At 34.5% G+C, this 16,583-nt stretch overlaps 1 protein-coding gene across 1 annotated transcript; it reads right to left on the bottom strand.

Moving 5' to 3' along the window:
* Positions 1-573: 573 nt before the first annotated feature.
* LOC128198453 (uncharacterized) lies at positions 574-2,780 on the bottom strand. The gene is made up of 2 exons (XM_052884008.1): positions 2,777-2,780; positions 574-1,265 (listed from the first exon to the last, which is right to left on the bottom strand). The coding sequence occupies exons 1-2, from the start codon at positions 2,778-2,780 to the stop codon at positions 574-576; spliced, it is 696 nt and encodes a 231-aa protein (XP_052739968.1).
* Positions 2,781-16,583: the final 13,803 nt, after the last annotated feature.

The following is a 16,583-nucleotide window of genomic DNA, read 5'->3' as shown; positions in this document are numbered from 1 at the left end:
GCTATCTTCCGGAGTGGCATGTCCAATTCTTGTATTAAAATCACCTATAATAATAGTTTTTGACATGGGCTTCTCTTGTGCTAACAATATATCATTGTAGAGACGTTCAATTTCCTCTTCAGATGATTTCTCCGTAGGCGCATAAACTTGTATGATGCTTAAAGAGGTATGTTCTATACTAACGTCCAGTCTGGCGACTCTATCTGAAAAGGAGACAAAATCAGTTATACAATGTTTGAATTTCTTCCTGACCATGAATCCCACACCATTTCTTCCACTTTTCTTTCCAGTGTACATTAATATATATTCTTCGTGCTCTATTATGTGAGTTCCTTCTTTTTTGGTTTCTGAAATGCCTAAGATATCCCATTTTATATTTTGTAGAGCTAGCTCTAGCTCATCCATGCGACCTAAACCTACAATAGATCTCACGTTGAGCGTGCCAATATACAAGTGTTGGATGGAGGGTGTCGGGCTACTGCTCCCACGGGGCCCAGCCGGCTTGGGAGAGATATTATTGTTTGTATTTATTACAGAATTTTCATATACGGATTGGAGAGAGGCTTTTCGTTGCTATGGTCTATGTGTCTGTTTATTAGAATTTGCAGTATTAATTTGAGAGGATGAAGATGTGTTTGGTACAATCAGTTTCGGTGTCATGTATGATTCAATACTGGTTTTGTTCTTTTTATTATGGTAAGACATAGGTAGATCGGTTTTTGGTAGAGCATCTGGGGAGACAGATGGTTTTCTTTTATTATTTCTCTGTTTTGGGCTTTCTTCTTGAACTCTTGCTTTGTTTTTTCCGGGACTCTTTCTGTTTAACGTTATGATTTTGTCATACTTTATCACAACATATTCCCCCTTTTCTCTTCTAGATAAGAGTTCTTCCTGTAACTCTTTCCTTTTTTGTAGTATTTTAGGTGTATAATCCTCTTTTAGATAAATACTTGTATCTCTTAATAAATTCTTGCTCCGCAAGATTTTCAATTTTAAACCCATTGTAGTTACGGTTACCACGACAGGTCTAATATACCCCTTCTTTTTTCCCACTCTCTTCACCGACTCTATGTCTCTTTGATCACATGGTATCTTCATAACGTTATTTAATAAGTCCAATACTATGTCTTCCAGCTGACTGTAGTAATTTTCTTGTTCTTCTAGACCGAAAATTATAATATTCCTTTTCTTCAAATGTTGATCGACTCTGTCTAAATGTATCTGCTGCTGTTCTAATTTTTGTTCTAGATCTTTCGTTTTCAGTTCTATATTTTCAAATTTTTGGTTTATATTTTCATTTAAGTTTTTTAAATTTTCTTGTACTTTAGCCATATCTTGCTTTTGGCATTGCATATCTTCCCTAATTTGCATCAAAATTTTCATAATTTCTTCCATATTCATAAAAGCGCCCTCTATTGTTGAGTAGTTAAAATTCCAGTGCTCCCACCTAGTGACAAGTTTGCGAAGTATATGAGAATATGCAATTTGTTTTTGTATTCGTCAATAGATGGCAGTAGTCATAAAAGGTTTGTATTTTTGGGATATTAATATTATTTCAACACAAATAAATAAAATTAGATAAGTATGTCATTAATTCGGAATGTCAGATGTTAATTTTATATAGTATTATTGTTCAAGTCACTTGTATTTCGATTATTGTCCTTTACGTACTCATTAAATATTGTCCATGTAGGTATGTCAATAAAAACGGTATTTCATCATCTTCACTTTTACTCAATATTTAAGTCCATAATCATCGTCACAGTCACTTAAATTTACGTACTTACAGTTTCTGTTGAACACTTAAATAGATTCACGAATCACTTTTAAGATTTATATGGTAAATAAGGCATTGACCTACTGAACGTGACCTTGAGTACGGGTAAACATATGACAGTTACACGGCACTTTTGAATTGTATTTAACTGCTAAATAGTCCTTTTAAAGTTTTTACACACAATAAAGTACTAAATTGATTTGATATTAGATTATATTTCGCAGATGCTACACTTTATTAAAGTTTATGCGCAACTATTTGATAGTTTTGTTAACGTTTTCTCTGTTGTCACTGTTATGCCAATTTATTATTGTTTTTCACAACCGTTTTGATCGTAAATGTTATCACTGAGCTATCACCACTTTATGAATATATTTTGATATGATTTACATGTAAATATGAACAAAAAACCATTTTTCGTAAATTAATAAACGGGAGCTCGCATATGCGTCGCGATGGTCGCGCCCTCTCTCTACTTTACTATTAAATAGGTAACATTAATAGTTTCCTTTAGTTTGAATAGTTTTCTATTCGGTGTCTTTTTTTCCTTTTCCATTTTCCTTTTCTTAGATCTTGATAAAACTAAGCTTTTAGGTTTCTCCTTAGTGAGAAATCTGCTTCAAAATCTGTTAAGGGGGAACAAAAAAATTTAAATGTCAATTTTTTTTATTTTTTATTTTTTTCCAGAGTTACACTTTTTAGTTACTCCTTTTCCACACTTGTATTACTATGTATAGCGTACCTATATATTTTTTGTAAATACTTCTTTTTAAGTTTTAATTTAATATTTTATAAATCATTATGTATTGCGTTAATTTTATATTTCAAGAATGATTGATTGTTTTGTTGTTGTTGTTCAAGATTTTAGTGTTCAGTAATATATTTAATTAACAGCTTATTGCAACTGATTTCTAAAAATAAACCCCTATGATCAGCTGGCCTATTCACTATTTTGGTCTTTATTAACAACCTATTAAAATAAACATCAAATCTACTGACCCATGTCATCTACCTACTATAACGATATCCACGTGAATTCACCATCAGTAAGGACCAGATGCCGTGATAGCCCAGTGGATATGACCTCAGCCTCCGATTCCGAAGGGTGTGGGTTCGAGGAATTTAAATATCACCTGTCTCAAACGGTGAAGGAAAACATCGTGAGGTAACCTGCATACCAGAGAATTTCTTAATTCTCTGCGTGTGTGAAGTCTGCCAATGCGCATTGGGCCAGCGTGGTGGACTATTGTCCTAACCCCTCTCATTCTGAGAGGAGAGTCGAGCTCAGCAGTGAGCCGTATAAGGGTTGATAACGAGGCACCAGGTGAAATCTGTTACGTAGAATCTCAATTTCAGTAAGAAAAGATAGTGAATAAGCCTGCAGAGCGAGTCGGCACTTTATACTCGTACGTTGTTATGGCACCATTTATCCATTTTCTTTGTTCATTCGAGTGTAAAAAAGTGCTCAAAGGATGTAACAGCTCAAAACTGTTGCAGGGGAGATACAAAAGTAGTATTTCATGAAAGATTTTTAAAAACGGAATACCTTCAATTTTTCAGCCTTCAAATCTCAATAAATCGTCTAGGCGTGGTAACGAGCTCACTGCGGCGTAGTCTCTGCGGATACGTATTTTATTGGATTCACTGAAACGTTTTTCAGGTTCAGAGAATTATTTACGAGCGTCTGCGAGCGAGATGTAGAAATGCAGATGGACGTGCAGCTGTAACCTGCTTAGTCTTTGAACTATTCAAAAATATTGAATACAATAGCATAGCTTGAATCTTTACATCACTCCAATATTATAAACGTGAGCAAGATGTAAGAGTAAGAGTGCTCACAACACATGAATGTTTGTTACTCTTTCACGCAAGAACTACTAAGCCGATTTGGATGAAATGAAATGAAATGAATTTTATTCGTTTATAAACATTACATTACATGGTAGGGCTGAGACCTTCTTTTAAGTGAAAACCTGTGTCAGAAGGTCTCGCTCTCGCTAGTAATCAATATATTATTATACGTTATAAGGAAAAAAACACATCAAAAGAAAATGAATTGAAAATGGAGTACATAAGTGTGTGTGAGTGCGTGCGTGCGTGTAGTTGTGTGTGTGTGTGTGTGTGTGTGTTTGCGTGTGTGTGTGAATGTGTGGCATTCCTTCCCCTTGTTTTATTTTAATTTATTTAACAATCTTTAGGAGATCTTCGCTTTGATCATAGTCAAGCCCTTTCAAAAATTCACTCACCCTATTTCTACAATCATACAAATTTAGTGGATATACATTTAACTGTTTATTTATTTTATTGTATAACATACAAGATTGCTTTTTATATTGGGTTGCTGCAAATACAGTTTTAGACATGACCATAGGGAATGCTGCACTTTGAGTTCTTTTATTTATAATGGACTGATCAAAGCGAAGAGACTTATGAAGTTTTAAAATGGAACTTAATATATATAGTTGTCTTACTGTTAACACATTGCTACATAGATACAGAAGGTCAGTAGGATGTCGATAAGATTTAAAATGTATAATTTTTAATAAATAGCGCTGAGCTCTTTCTACCTCAATAAATCGCGTTTTTGCAGAGCCTCCCCACAAAGAAATACAATAGGATATTACCGATTGGGCTAAAACTACATATAATTTCATAAGTAATTCAGTTGGAGCAATAAGCCTCAATTTTTTAAAGATCCAAGTTAATTTTCTTACTCTATTGGCAACTAATTCAATTTGGGGATACCATGATAGATTTTGGTCGATAATGATACCTAGATATTTAGTCGAAGATACTTTATGAATATTAGGACAAGAGCAATGTTGACTAATTAGATCGTTACATGTGTGAATTTTAATACTAAAATTGTCGTCAGGTTGTGTATTGTTTTTTATTGAAAAACAAATATAACTAGTTTTATCAGTATTTAAAGTAAGAAGATTTGAATTTAGCCACAAGGATATCTTGGAGAGACCTTCTTCGGTACGGCTTTTAACTTCTTTCCAAGAGGTGAGGATGAAGTTTAGATTAGAGATAAATTATATATTGGACTATTATTAGGCTTCATTTTAGCCCGGAAGTCCATGGTTCCGCGGAATTCGGGAAAATCAATTATAATAGTAAACCTTTATAGCCATAATTATTACTACACTAATAGAAACTACAAAACTAAAAATAAAAAAATAAAACTATTTACGTAGTAGGTACTCGCCTATCTATAGCAATATGACAACTGGCCGCAAACTCAGTCATAATGATGTGCATGTAACAAGGGTATTAAGTACACTATACCTACGTACGATTTGTACAACATAGAAAGTTCTTTCTCCACTCTGTGTTCTTAATGAAATATCAGGGTATGTAGTGTATTTATGCATGGATGAAGTGCACGCCACTGCTAGATTACCTATATCAAAACGAGAGGCTGATTAGGAGTAGTATCTATTGATCAGTATTCGAAAGCAAAACATCTATTACAAATCTGGTATTAAATTTGTCGTAGCAGGTGTTCCACGTGATTTATTGGCATCGTGGGAAGATATATTTGTAACTCTGAAATACTTACATAGTTTATTTATTTTTATTTTATTTATTTATACTTTATTGCACAAAATAAAACAAAAACAATAACAAAGGAAAACATAGAAAACAAGTATGTGCAAAGGCGGTCTTATTGCTTATAGCAATATCTACCAGACAACCTTTGGATAAAGGAATTAATGTAATTAAATGCGGGATAGTGCAACAAAAAAAATATATATATAATAATTAAAATAGTATATTTATATATAATACATGTATAAATATAAAATATACATAATATATAATAAAATAAATAAATAAATATATAATAAAATAAATATATAAATATACCTGAGTAATAATTATAAAGAAACTACGAATTACAACTATACAGGTAATATTTGAATAAACGACTTTTAAAAGTTCCCAGTGTCTTTGAATTACGTATTTCATAAGGAAGACCATTCCAGAGAGTAATTGATGTACGTGTAAATGACTTATTATAGAACTTAGTGTGGCTAGGAGGAACATGCAACCGACTGTTTGTACAAGCTCTCAAATTTTGGCGCTCAGTATTTGAGCCATGAAAAGAAAATTTCTGTTTCAAATAAGAAGGAGTGCAAGGATGATAAAGGATGGAGTATAAAAGAGACAGAATATGCAGTTTACGACGTTGTCTGATAGGAAGCCATTTCAGACGAGCACGATATTCAGATATGTGATCAAACTTGCGTAAACAGAAGATGAATCTAATACACATATTCTGAAGACGCTCAAGTTTGTTGAGCTGTTCTTCAGACAAGTCAGGATAGGAAGAGTCGGCATAGTCTAAGAGTGGAAGAATAAGAGAATGCGCTAAGGAAATTTTTGTTTTAATAGGAAGAAAATTCTTCCAACGTCTAAGGCATCCGATAGTGGCAAAAATTTTTCGGCTCACCTCAGCAATTTGTGGGCGCCAGGATAATGTATTGTCAATTAATAATCCTAAGTTTTTCACAGTCGGGCTAATGCTGACAACTGCATCGCCAAGTAGAATGGGAGGTAAACTAATCGACGCAATCTTTTCAAGTTGTTTGGAACCACCCAGTATGGCAACCTGGGACTTTTTTGGATTAACACTTAGACCGTAGGATGCACTCCAAGTATTAATTTTACTCAGATCACTATTTAGATTTTCAATAGCAGTACATATATCATAAGACGGGGCAGCAGTGTACACTTGAAGGTCGTCAGCATAAAGATGATAGGAAGAGGAAAGAAATTGAGTAATAGTGTTAATGTAAATAGCGAAAAGAAGAGGTGATAAGACGCCACCCTGTGGTACACCTGCCGTGAGTGGGCTGTACGTTGAGAATGAGCTATCAGTTTTAATACATTGCTGGCGACCGCGCAAGTAACTGTTAAACCAAGAGACAGCGCTGCTCGAAATGTTAATTGACTTCAGTATGCCTAAAAGAATATCAAAATCAACAGTGTTGAACGCATTACTAAAGTCAAGTAACGCCACAACGCTGAGTAGTTGGTTGTCCATATTGTGTCTGATGTCGTCACAAACCTTCACAAGAGCAGTGACGGTACTATGTCCGGGTTGAAAACCTGATTGGTATGGGCTTAAGATGTGAAATTCAGAAAGGAAATGTTGAAGTTGCTGATGGACAATACGTTCAAGAACCTTAGAGAGGAACGGAAGAATTGAGATAGGCCGAAAATGAGAAAAAGAAGTAGGATTTTTTATTTTGGGTATAGGAATTACAAAAGCATTTTTCCATGCACAAGGAAACACACTAGAAATAAGTGAATAATTAAAAATATGACAAAGAACGTGTGTGATATTATCAAGTAAAAGAAGTAACATTTTTCGATTAATGCCATCATAACCAGCTCCACCTGATCGAACCGCCATAATATGTTTTTTAGTTTCTTCATTAGAAATAGGAGTAAAGTGAAAAAAAGGATAGTTAGGAGGTCGCAAAGAATCCAGGTGGTTTAAAGTATTTTGCTTAAGGGCGCTGTCTATTGGTGAAACATATGCAAAATGTTTATTAAGTTTCTCAATGTCAACGTTAGTAAAAGAATCCAAGCGCTGCCGGCCGATACCGAGTGATCCAAGAAATCGCCAAGTTTTAGACATGTCACTGTTTTCAACTGATGCGTGAATATATTTTCGCTGGGCGTCTCTGCAAGCCATGTTACAACGATTACGAAACACCTTGTATTTAAATAGATTTGCATCCGTTGGTTTTATTTTATATTTAAACTTCGCAGCATTTCGCTTCGCCATAAGAACCTTAATATTATCTGTCAACCAAGGCGCTGGTAAGTGCTTAATTTTGATGGGACGTAGAGGGGCATGCTTATCAAAAAGAGATGTCAGTAAAGAGTTAAATATTTGCAATTTTTTATTCATGTCCGGAGAATTAAATACAGCATCCCAGTCGATATTATTTAAGTCCTCTAGGAAAGCAGTATTGTCAAAGTCCTTAAAACTTCGCCGCATGACAATCGTCGGTTTCAGTTTAGGAGGACGGATCCTATATGAAAGGTAGATGAGGTCATGGTATGAAAAGGCTTCAGCATGGAATTGACCATAAGTACTGACATGATCGATAGAGGATGTTATCATTAAGTCGAGTTTGGATGGTGCACAATTTGGAAAGAGATGAGTGGGACTAGTAGGAAGAACGTGAAGATTACTACTATTAACAATATTTATAAAACGCTTTGCCCGCAAGTCATTCTTTAACAAACAAGTGTTAAAATCGCCCATCAATATTGAATGGTCCACAGCTACAGCATACTCTTCAAGAAGACCTTCAAACATTTGAAAATAATCAATATGCAGCGAAGGAATATAAAATACACCAAGTAGTAACTTCAAACGTCCAAAGAGTACCTCAATGAGAATATGCTCTGAAGATTCAGAATATTGCGATGGTGACATATTTAAAATAGTAAAAGGAATTTGCTTACGGAGATAGATTGCAACGCCTCCACCACCTTTACCAATACGATCATTTCTGATTACATGGAAATTAGGTAAACTATAGGAGGTGGAAGGAAGACATGGTTTAAGGAAAGTTTCAGAAACAAGCACCGCGTGAATGTTTTGATTGTCGAAAGTGGCCAAAAAGTCAGTATAATGAGATGGTATACTCTGGGCATTAATATGAACTACATTAAAATTTTTAGGAAATGCTGTGAATTTGGAGTCAAGGAGATTATAAAGGGGCTCAGTTACACTATGAAAACTGTCTTCAGACTCAGAAGATGACGTAGCAGAGAAATAGATTTCCTCCTCATCCAAATCACCAGAACCACAATCGTCAAAACTCATATTACTCATAAATATCTTTAAATTAGAATAAAACAAAATAAATGATATTTATAAAATAATAAATAGAATATATATATATAAATAAATAAATATATAATAAAATTATTATGAGTAGGTATAAAAATTAAAATCTACAACTATATGTTTAGCTTTAAACTATCTAATTAAGTCCTTAAACAAAAAAAAAAAAAATACTTAGTTCCTTTACCCGCCAGTTGTGTACCTAGATAAAATTAAGTTATATTTTTCCTATAATTATAATTATGACAAAATTATTCTAGATAAAATAATTCTTTTCTAAAAAGTAGTTAAATAATCTAAAATACAAAGATACAAAATACAAGTAATTTTCAAGTTACAGAAGTACATAATACTCGTTGGCAAATCAAACATTGAATTAAATTACTAGGTGTGTACAATTTCGTCACCAATACAACTATGGATTACCCAGAAAGAAAGAAATCATTATTCCTCTGTGGTATGATTACTACTGTATTACCATATATTAGAGATCTGTGGTTCTATAGTCATTTGTTACAAAAACAAGAACCCAGAGCTGCAAAAAAAAAAAAACCTATTTTGACATGTTTACATTTACATGAAGAATACAAACACAAAGCGATAATTGAAATTAAATACAAACAACATATCAATTATCATGTAAAGCAACTTTTGTCAACTTAATCAAGAGAGAACTATTACTATAAAGTTTTCGCACGAATAATAGAAAAAAAAAAAAAAACCTAAGTAGTTACATACAATATACACCAAACCAAACCAAGAGTGAATAAGCAATACACAAAACAAAACAGTTTAACGTCTAGCAAGTCTCCTTGGTCTCGGCGACGATCTCACCGATGGTTTTGCTGTTTTCGACGCATGAAAGATGGTGTTTGCGTTAGAAGAAGCCACCGAAGTTGTTGGTACCTGTGTATCAGTGTGTGCCCGGCTGATAGCGTTGACTTCACCTATGGTTGTAATTCGGTGGCGCTTGCCATCATCGCCTATAATAATTATGAAGCCATCTCTCGTCCAGCACTTTGAGACTCCAAATTTCTGTCTGGCCCCCAAAAAGGCATCATGCCTATCTTTAGTCAGAAATTCTGACAGCGTTAAGCCAGTGTTTTTAAGAGCTGTCTTGGCAAACCAGATTTTATTCCTTGTTTGGATGTCAAGAAACTTGATAAGAATCGCTCGGGGCTTATCATCTCTGGGCTGACCCAGGCGCTGGCATCGACTGAAACTCTCTGCTTGTAACTCAGGCAACTTAAGATGCTTTGATAATGATGCACTGACTATAGAAGACAAGTTTTCTGCACTTTTACCTTCTGGAATTCCATGAATTAATAGCATCTTACGCCTGCTCCGCATCTCTAGCTGATCCGTCTGCTTTGCAAGAACTTCCACCTGTTGCTGTAAGCCGGCAAGTGCTGAGAGTACAAATGTTCTAAACATGGTGAACTGGCTGGCTATATTGGAGGTGGGACTAGCCGCTGGAATAGCTCCCTGTAGGCTCTTCTGGAACTCCGCCATTTGTGCATTAAAGTGTTCAGTCATTGTTTGAATGGAATTTTGAATAGCTTCCATTTTGTTTGTAAAAATGCAAGTGAGCAAGTGTGCTTTGGTAATGTGCTAACTAGTTGTCTCGCCTCAGTTTAGAAAGTTGTAACTCACAACGTTTATACCCCCCTGCTAAAGAAGGGTTAAGTTTATTATGTAAATTATGATTAATAAAAGCTGTTTGGCAAATAAAGAAAGCAAGATATATCATCATCATATCAGGCGATGGACGTCCACTGCAGGACATAGCCCTTTTGTAGGGACTTCCAAACATCACGATACTGAGCCACCTGCATCCAGCGAATCTCTGCGATTCGCTTGATGTCGTCAGTCCACCTGGTGGGGGGTCGGCCAATACTGCGCTTACTAGTGCGGTGTCGCCATTCCAGCACTTTAAGACCCTAACGTCCATCAGCTCTTCAAACTATGTGCCCCGCCCATTGCCACTTCAGCGTCGCAACTCGTTGAGCTATGTCGGTGACTTTGGTTCTTCTGCGGATCTCTTCATTTCTGATTCGATCACGCAGAGATACTCCTAACATAATTCGTTCCATCGCCCGCTGTGTGTCTCTGAGCCTTCTTATAAGGCCCATAGTTAGCGACCAAGTCTCGGAACGATAGGTCATCACTGGCAACACGCAAGATATATATTTTATCTTTACTAATATAATAAAAATTAAAGTTTCTAAGTTTGCGAGGCTGTAAAGAATCTCTAGATCTACTAAACCGATTTTGAAAATTTATTTACCAATAGAAAGCCACGTTATTTGTAAATGTCAAAGGGTACATTTTATCCCAAGAACGGTAACTACGCGGAAGAAACCGCGAGGCGTAGAAGGTAAAGCTTCGTTGCAAACTTGCATTGTTATTATGTTTGTCTTAGTTGTGGAAGTGGGTAGGTATATTTATTTTTTTGGATTACCCAATACTTCTTATAAACCATTTATTAACCATTTTAAGTTAATATGTAACTTTTTTATTTACTGTTATTTAAGTTAACTTTTATTTATTTTTCTTTTTTGTAAATAATTACTACACTTTGATTAATAATTTTCTTAAATAATATTGTTTTTGTTAGTGTCAGTAATTGTAAGTAAACCAAATACCACAAATTTAATTTGATGAAAGACGATTGATTAAGATGTACCTACCGGAATACCTAATGTCAATTACACGTACCCCGTATGTCCCCCGGTATTACCGTACGGTAGCAGGTGGCTCGCGTGATTAATTGCCCTCTAGAGATGAGGTATTTGTGCAAATGTGGGAGGCGTAACTTGATGTCTCGGGTTAAGAATGGTTTGACTCTGATTCGATTGGGAATACAAAAAATGTATTGGTTAATTCCAAATTAGGTACCAGTATTTTAAAACTATATTGCTAGTAAAGAAATTTTATTTGTTTAAGAAGTTAACACGTGTCTCAAACGGTGAAGAAAAAACATCGTGAAGAAATCTGCATGCCAGATAATTTTCTTAATTCTCTGCTTGTGTGAAGTCTGCCAAGTTGGGTCAGCGTGGTGGACTATTGGCCTAACCCTTCTCATTCTGAGAGGAAACTCGAGCTCAGCAGTTAGCCGAATATGGGTTGATAATGATGATCGCATCTTTGATTTATGAATTCCTGAGTCGGGCTATATAAATATTTTTTTTAAAAGTTATTTGTTTGCCTGGAGCAAGGAAATTATTGTTACACCCCCGCGTTTAAGAAACCAAGTTACGACATAAGTTTCGGTAATTAACATCGGATAGTTATTGGTGCAGTGTCAAGTATTCACTCTAAAAACCCGCTTTTAAGCAGCGTATTAGATAATAGATAGGTCTAAGCTTCAAATATCCATGTTTATTGAAGTGAGCTATTAAAATAGGTGATGATTTTGTTGTTTTAAAATATATTGATTAAAAAGTATAAGATTTTCCGACATAATATTTTGAAGTAGGTACCTAGTATGATTGGAAACTTGAAAACAAATAAAAGTGGACAATCGCAATTTAAACTGTTGATTTTAATTCTTTTATAAGAATTAAAAATAATAGTTCCTTACATTTAATGTTGACTAGCGGACGCACGCGACTTCGTCCACGTGAAATTTAGCTTTTCACAAATGCCTCGGGAACCATGAATTTTTCCAGGATGAAAAGTAACCTACGCGTTAATCCAGAGTAAAATCAAATAGATTTTCATTCAAATTCGATCCATTCCAAATTTCAGGCAAATTGGTTTAATAGTTGTGTCGTTAAAGAGTAACAAACATCCAAACAAACGTCCATACAAACTTTCATGTTTATAATATTAGTAGGATTTGGCTTACCACTGGTTTATAAAATCTAACAAACTATACCGTGAAACTGCACCATTACTGGCTGCAATTCCCAACTTGGTCTGAACATTGTCAAAACTCCTTGTTTGCTACGGATTGTTAATTGACATTTACCATAATATTGTATTAACTTAAGTAAATTTAATAAGGCAACAATCGCTGTGACTGAATTTTCATTAGAGAATACAAAATAGACATGAAGTATCAGTCTCTGAAATCAGCAAAGTACTCGGAGTGAATAATTAGGAAACAAATTAGTTGGCTCATTCCTGTAATCACGACACGTAGCGAAGCGTATTTAATTTAATTACATACTAATTGCAAATCTCGCAATTTCCAAACATTTGGATTCATTTCTATCAAAAGAAAATGGAAACCCAAAATATTTAGGATGAGTTTCACCACCTTTTGGTGATAATTGTCGGATAGTCTAACCGTTAGTTTTTTACTTCCTTGTATGTCAAAGGACAAAGACAAAATTTGTTTACAAGTCATTCTTCAGAAGATGGTGAAACCGACTCTTATAAAAATAAATATATATTTTCTATAGTAAATAAAAAGATCAATTAATTACAAAGCTATCTATTTTTAGTAAACATAACAGAAACTTACATAAATTATAATAATTTATGTAAGTTATTGATATTTAAATTTGATATTTTCATGTTTGGGCTGGCATTTTATTGCTTGGTAGTTATGGAATCCTTAACTTAAAACTAATAATTGAGATCATGACAGATCAGATATTTATAAAAATATATCTATATTTTCAGAAATATGATGTATATAAATCATTTACATTAATTATTTGTTATTATAATGATGATGAAGCTTCAATAGCTCCGTAAAGCTAGACGTACCTCCAAGTGATTTAGCGTTCCAGTGCGATGTAGTGTAGAAACCGACAGGGGTGTGGATTTCCGATTTTCATCCTACTTCTACTAGTAACAAATTGGCCCGCTTCCATCTTATCATCACTTTCCAGGTGAGATTGCAGCCAAGGGCTAACTTGTAAAGACCAAAAAAAATAAACACCGAGAGGTCGTAGATTCGATCCCCGCTGGACTATTATCGTACCCACTCTTAACACAGTCTTTTCCCAACTAATTGGAGGGGTACGAGAATATTGGCCACGTATAAAAAATATGGCTATAAAATATAAGTTTCAATTGTATGTAACACTCTTATACAAAACGCCGACATTGCAGCAAATAAAATTTCTCAAACTACCCACACTAGTAACATTAACAAAAGAATTGTTAAAAAATACAAAAGGTTACCGCTTGTATTATGGCAACAAAAAGTGTGAAAATCCCAGCTTTAGTATTTTCCACGTGGCTTCGCGTCTGATACGCTAAACAAAAAAAGCGACAAAGATTAGTTCCGTGACGTTACTAATGTGGTGTAATGTTTTTGCTTGCATTTCCTTGTGTTTCTCACAGGTGGAGCGAGCACAGGTGGTGGTCGTGATTAATAGGCGTGGTTGCTGCCACCCTATTTATAGCTTGTCGGAAACGCCTTGCCCGGGGCGCCGCGCCGAACCGCAAGGGGTTACCGCCGATTTTCCTATTACACCTTAAATTTCCAACTGCATTGACTTCGGCGTGACTATAATAAATATGTGTATCGGTTTTCGGATTTGAATTTCTAAAGTAAAATATTTTCTTTTGAAAATTTATTTGTTCCTAGCTTGAACTTTGTAAATAAGTAAAAATCGCTACTTATGATTTGACTGTAACATAAGTTCTCAATAAATATTAACTTCATAATTACGTTAGATTAGGTAAGTTACTAGTAATTTAAATAGTATTGTATTTAGTTAGAGTAAATAATTATAAAAGCAAACTTAAGTTGAAATAAATAATATATAGTGCTTAAAAAATAAATTTATAAATACAAAATTAAAAATCAAGTTTTAGTGATCCCATTAAACAAAATTCACATGGACAGATAATTATGCGTCTTTTAATAGTTTTACAATATTTATTTTAAAAAGAACTTAAGATTTGACCGTTGAAAATACGACAAAACACTTCTAAAACAGATGGGTAGTGATCCCTTTGTCGTAGGCTTTTAGGTAGAAACCACGGTTGTCACTTCAGATTAATTCCAATCAATTATTTTTGAAATAGCTACATCTTGAAGACCCTTATTTTTTCCGAATAATTAAATGAATTTTACAACTTTTAAGATCAAGTTAGGTAGACTTTGATAGAGCCAAAAATAAGAGAATTTTGTAAGAAAACTTGGCAGCTTAGTTTTTTAAAGACGTTTCAGACGGAAAATTTTTATTAATCATTAAAATATAATTGTTGGTCTGACATAATTTGTATTAACAAGTGAAAATGAAGAGTCGATACGATTTTGACAATACGAAATATTGTCAAAATTGTGTAGGGAAAAATTCTGTTAAAACAATAAAAGAAAGTTATACACAAACCACAACGTAGGGTTAGGATAACCACTAGACGATCACAACCATGAGAGGTGATAGTCCTGTGGAAATGATTTCGGAGGGTGTGGGCTCGAATCCGGTCCGAGGCATGCACCTCTAACTTTTCAGTTGTGTGCAATTTATGATATTAAATATCACGTGTCTCAAACGGTGAAGGAAAAACATCGTGAGGATTCTCTGCGTGTGTGAAGTCTGCCAATCCGCATTGAGCTTGCTTGTTGGACTATTTGGTTGGTTATGATGATGATGATAAACAAATATTGTCACATATAACTCCTACCTATAGGATAAAAAACTTTTATAAAAGTAAAAGAAAGTTCTATATAAATCAATATCCTAGAGTGAACTCAGTGTGAGTAATCTCTTATCGCCACTCCGGACGGAGCGCGCGAGCCGGTAGTGATGAGGGCTTTCTTTTTCTCGTCGGCAGCGGAAATTAATTGTCACCGAACGGAAAATAGGGTGAAAGTCCAATTAATTATTAGTCACTTCATTTATTTAATCCAAAGGACTCACAGTTCTTTTTGATATTAATGCCTAAAGTGCCAGACAAATCGCGACTCCACTTTGTCGGCGATTTATTGTATTTTTAATGCCCTTAAAATGTCCTTAATTTAATGTCAGCGTTTTTTGAAATTTATTTCAATGTAGACCGTCATTTTTAGCAACTTTGCTCTTTGTTCTTTAGATAAGAATGTTATTTACCGACCACGAAAACCATCAAGCTAAACTTGATGTTACACAATGGGGATGATGACTAGGTTTGAATATATAGAATTTTATGAGACATTCGGGTAAATAAGATTAATATTAACTAATTTAAACGTAAAAAACAAAGATTGTCTGAATATTTGCTAAAAAAAAAGATTATCAGCGTCAGCTAGTCTACCATAATAACCAAATTATTTTTCCATGGGAATGTCAAGGTAAAGTTTCAAACAACGGCCGGGTTACAAACTTCTCACTCTACGAATATACATATTTCTATGCGGTTTCCTAGGATTTCCTATTACTAGGATGTAAATTTGCCTACCTTTAGGAGTTAACCAGTTAACAAAGAAGTTGTCAAATAATCATCATCATTAATAACCCAATTCGGCTCACTGTTGAGCACGAGTCTCCTCTCAAAATGAGACGGGACGGGAAACGGGATAGGTCTTAGCCCAATGCGGATTGGCAGGCTTCACACACGTAGAGAATTAAGAAAATTCTCAGGTATACATATTAGTATTATATTTAGTGGGTATGTATTTCCTCACGATGTTTTTCCTTCAACGTTTGAGAAATGTGATATTTAATTTCTTGAAATGCACATAACTGTAAAGTTGGAGGTGCATACCCTGAACCTATGGCCTACGCCCTCCGAATCGAAGTCTATATGACTTCGATTCGGAGGGCTAATCGAAGTCTATATGACTTCGATTAACACTGGGCTATCACGTCTCTAAATAAATATTAATATAAGGAAAGCAAATTATAATATAACATAACATAGAGATTATAAGCTTATAAAAAACGACTCATTTACCAAAATCGTGGTTATTCAAACGATGTATTCAACGAAACCAGTTCATTATAACAATTACGTACCTACGTCTCATAATAATCGTACATT

This window comes from Bicyclus anynana, chromosome 10, assembly GCF_947172395.1.
Source record: "Bicyclus anynana chromosome 10, ilBicAnyn1.1, whole genome shotgun sequence".
NCBI classification, from domain to species: Eukaryota; Metazoa; Arthropoda; class Insecta; order Lepidoptera; family Nymphalidae; genus Bicyclus; species Bicyclus anynana.
Note: the sequence above shows the minus strand (reverse complement) of the source record. Positions and strands in the feature narration are given on the sequence as shown.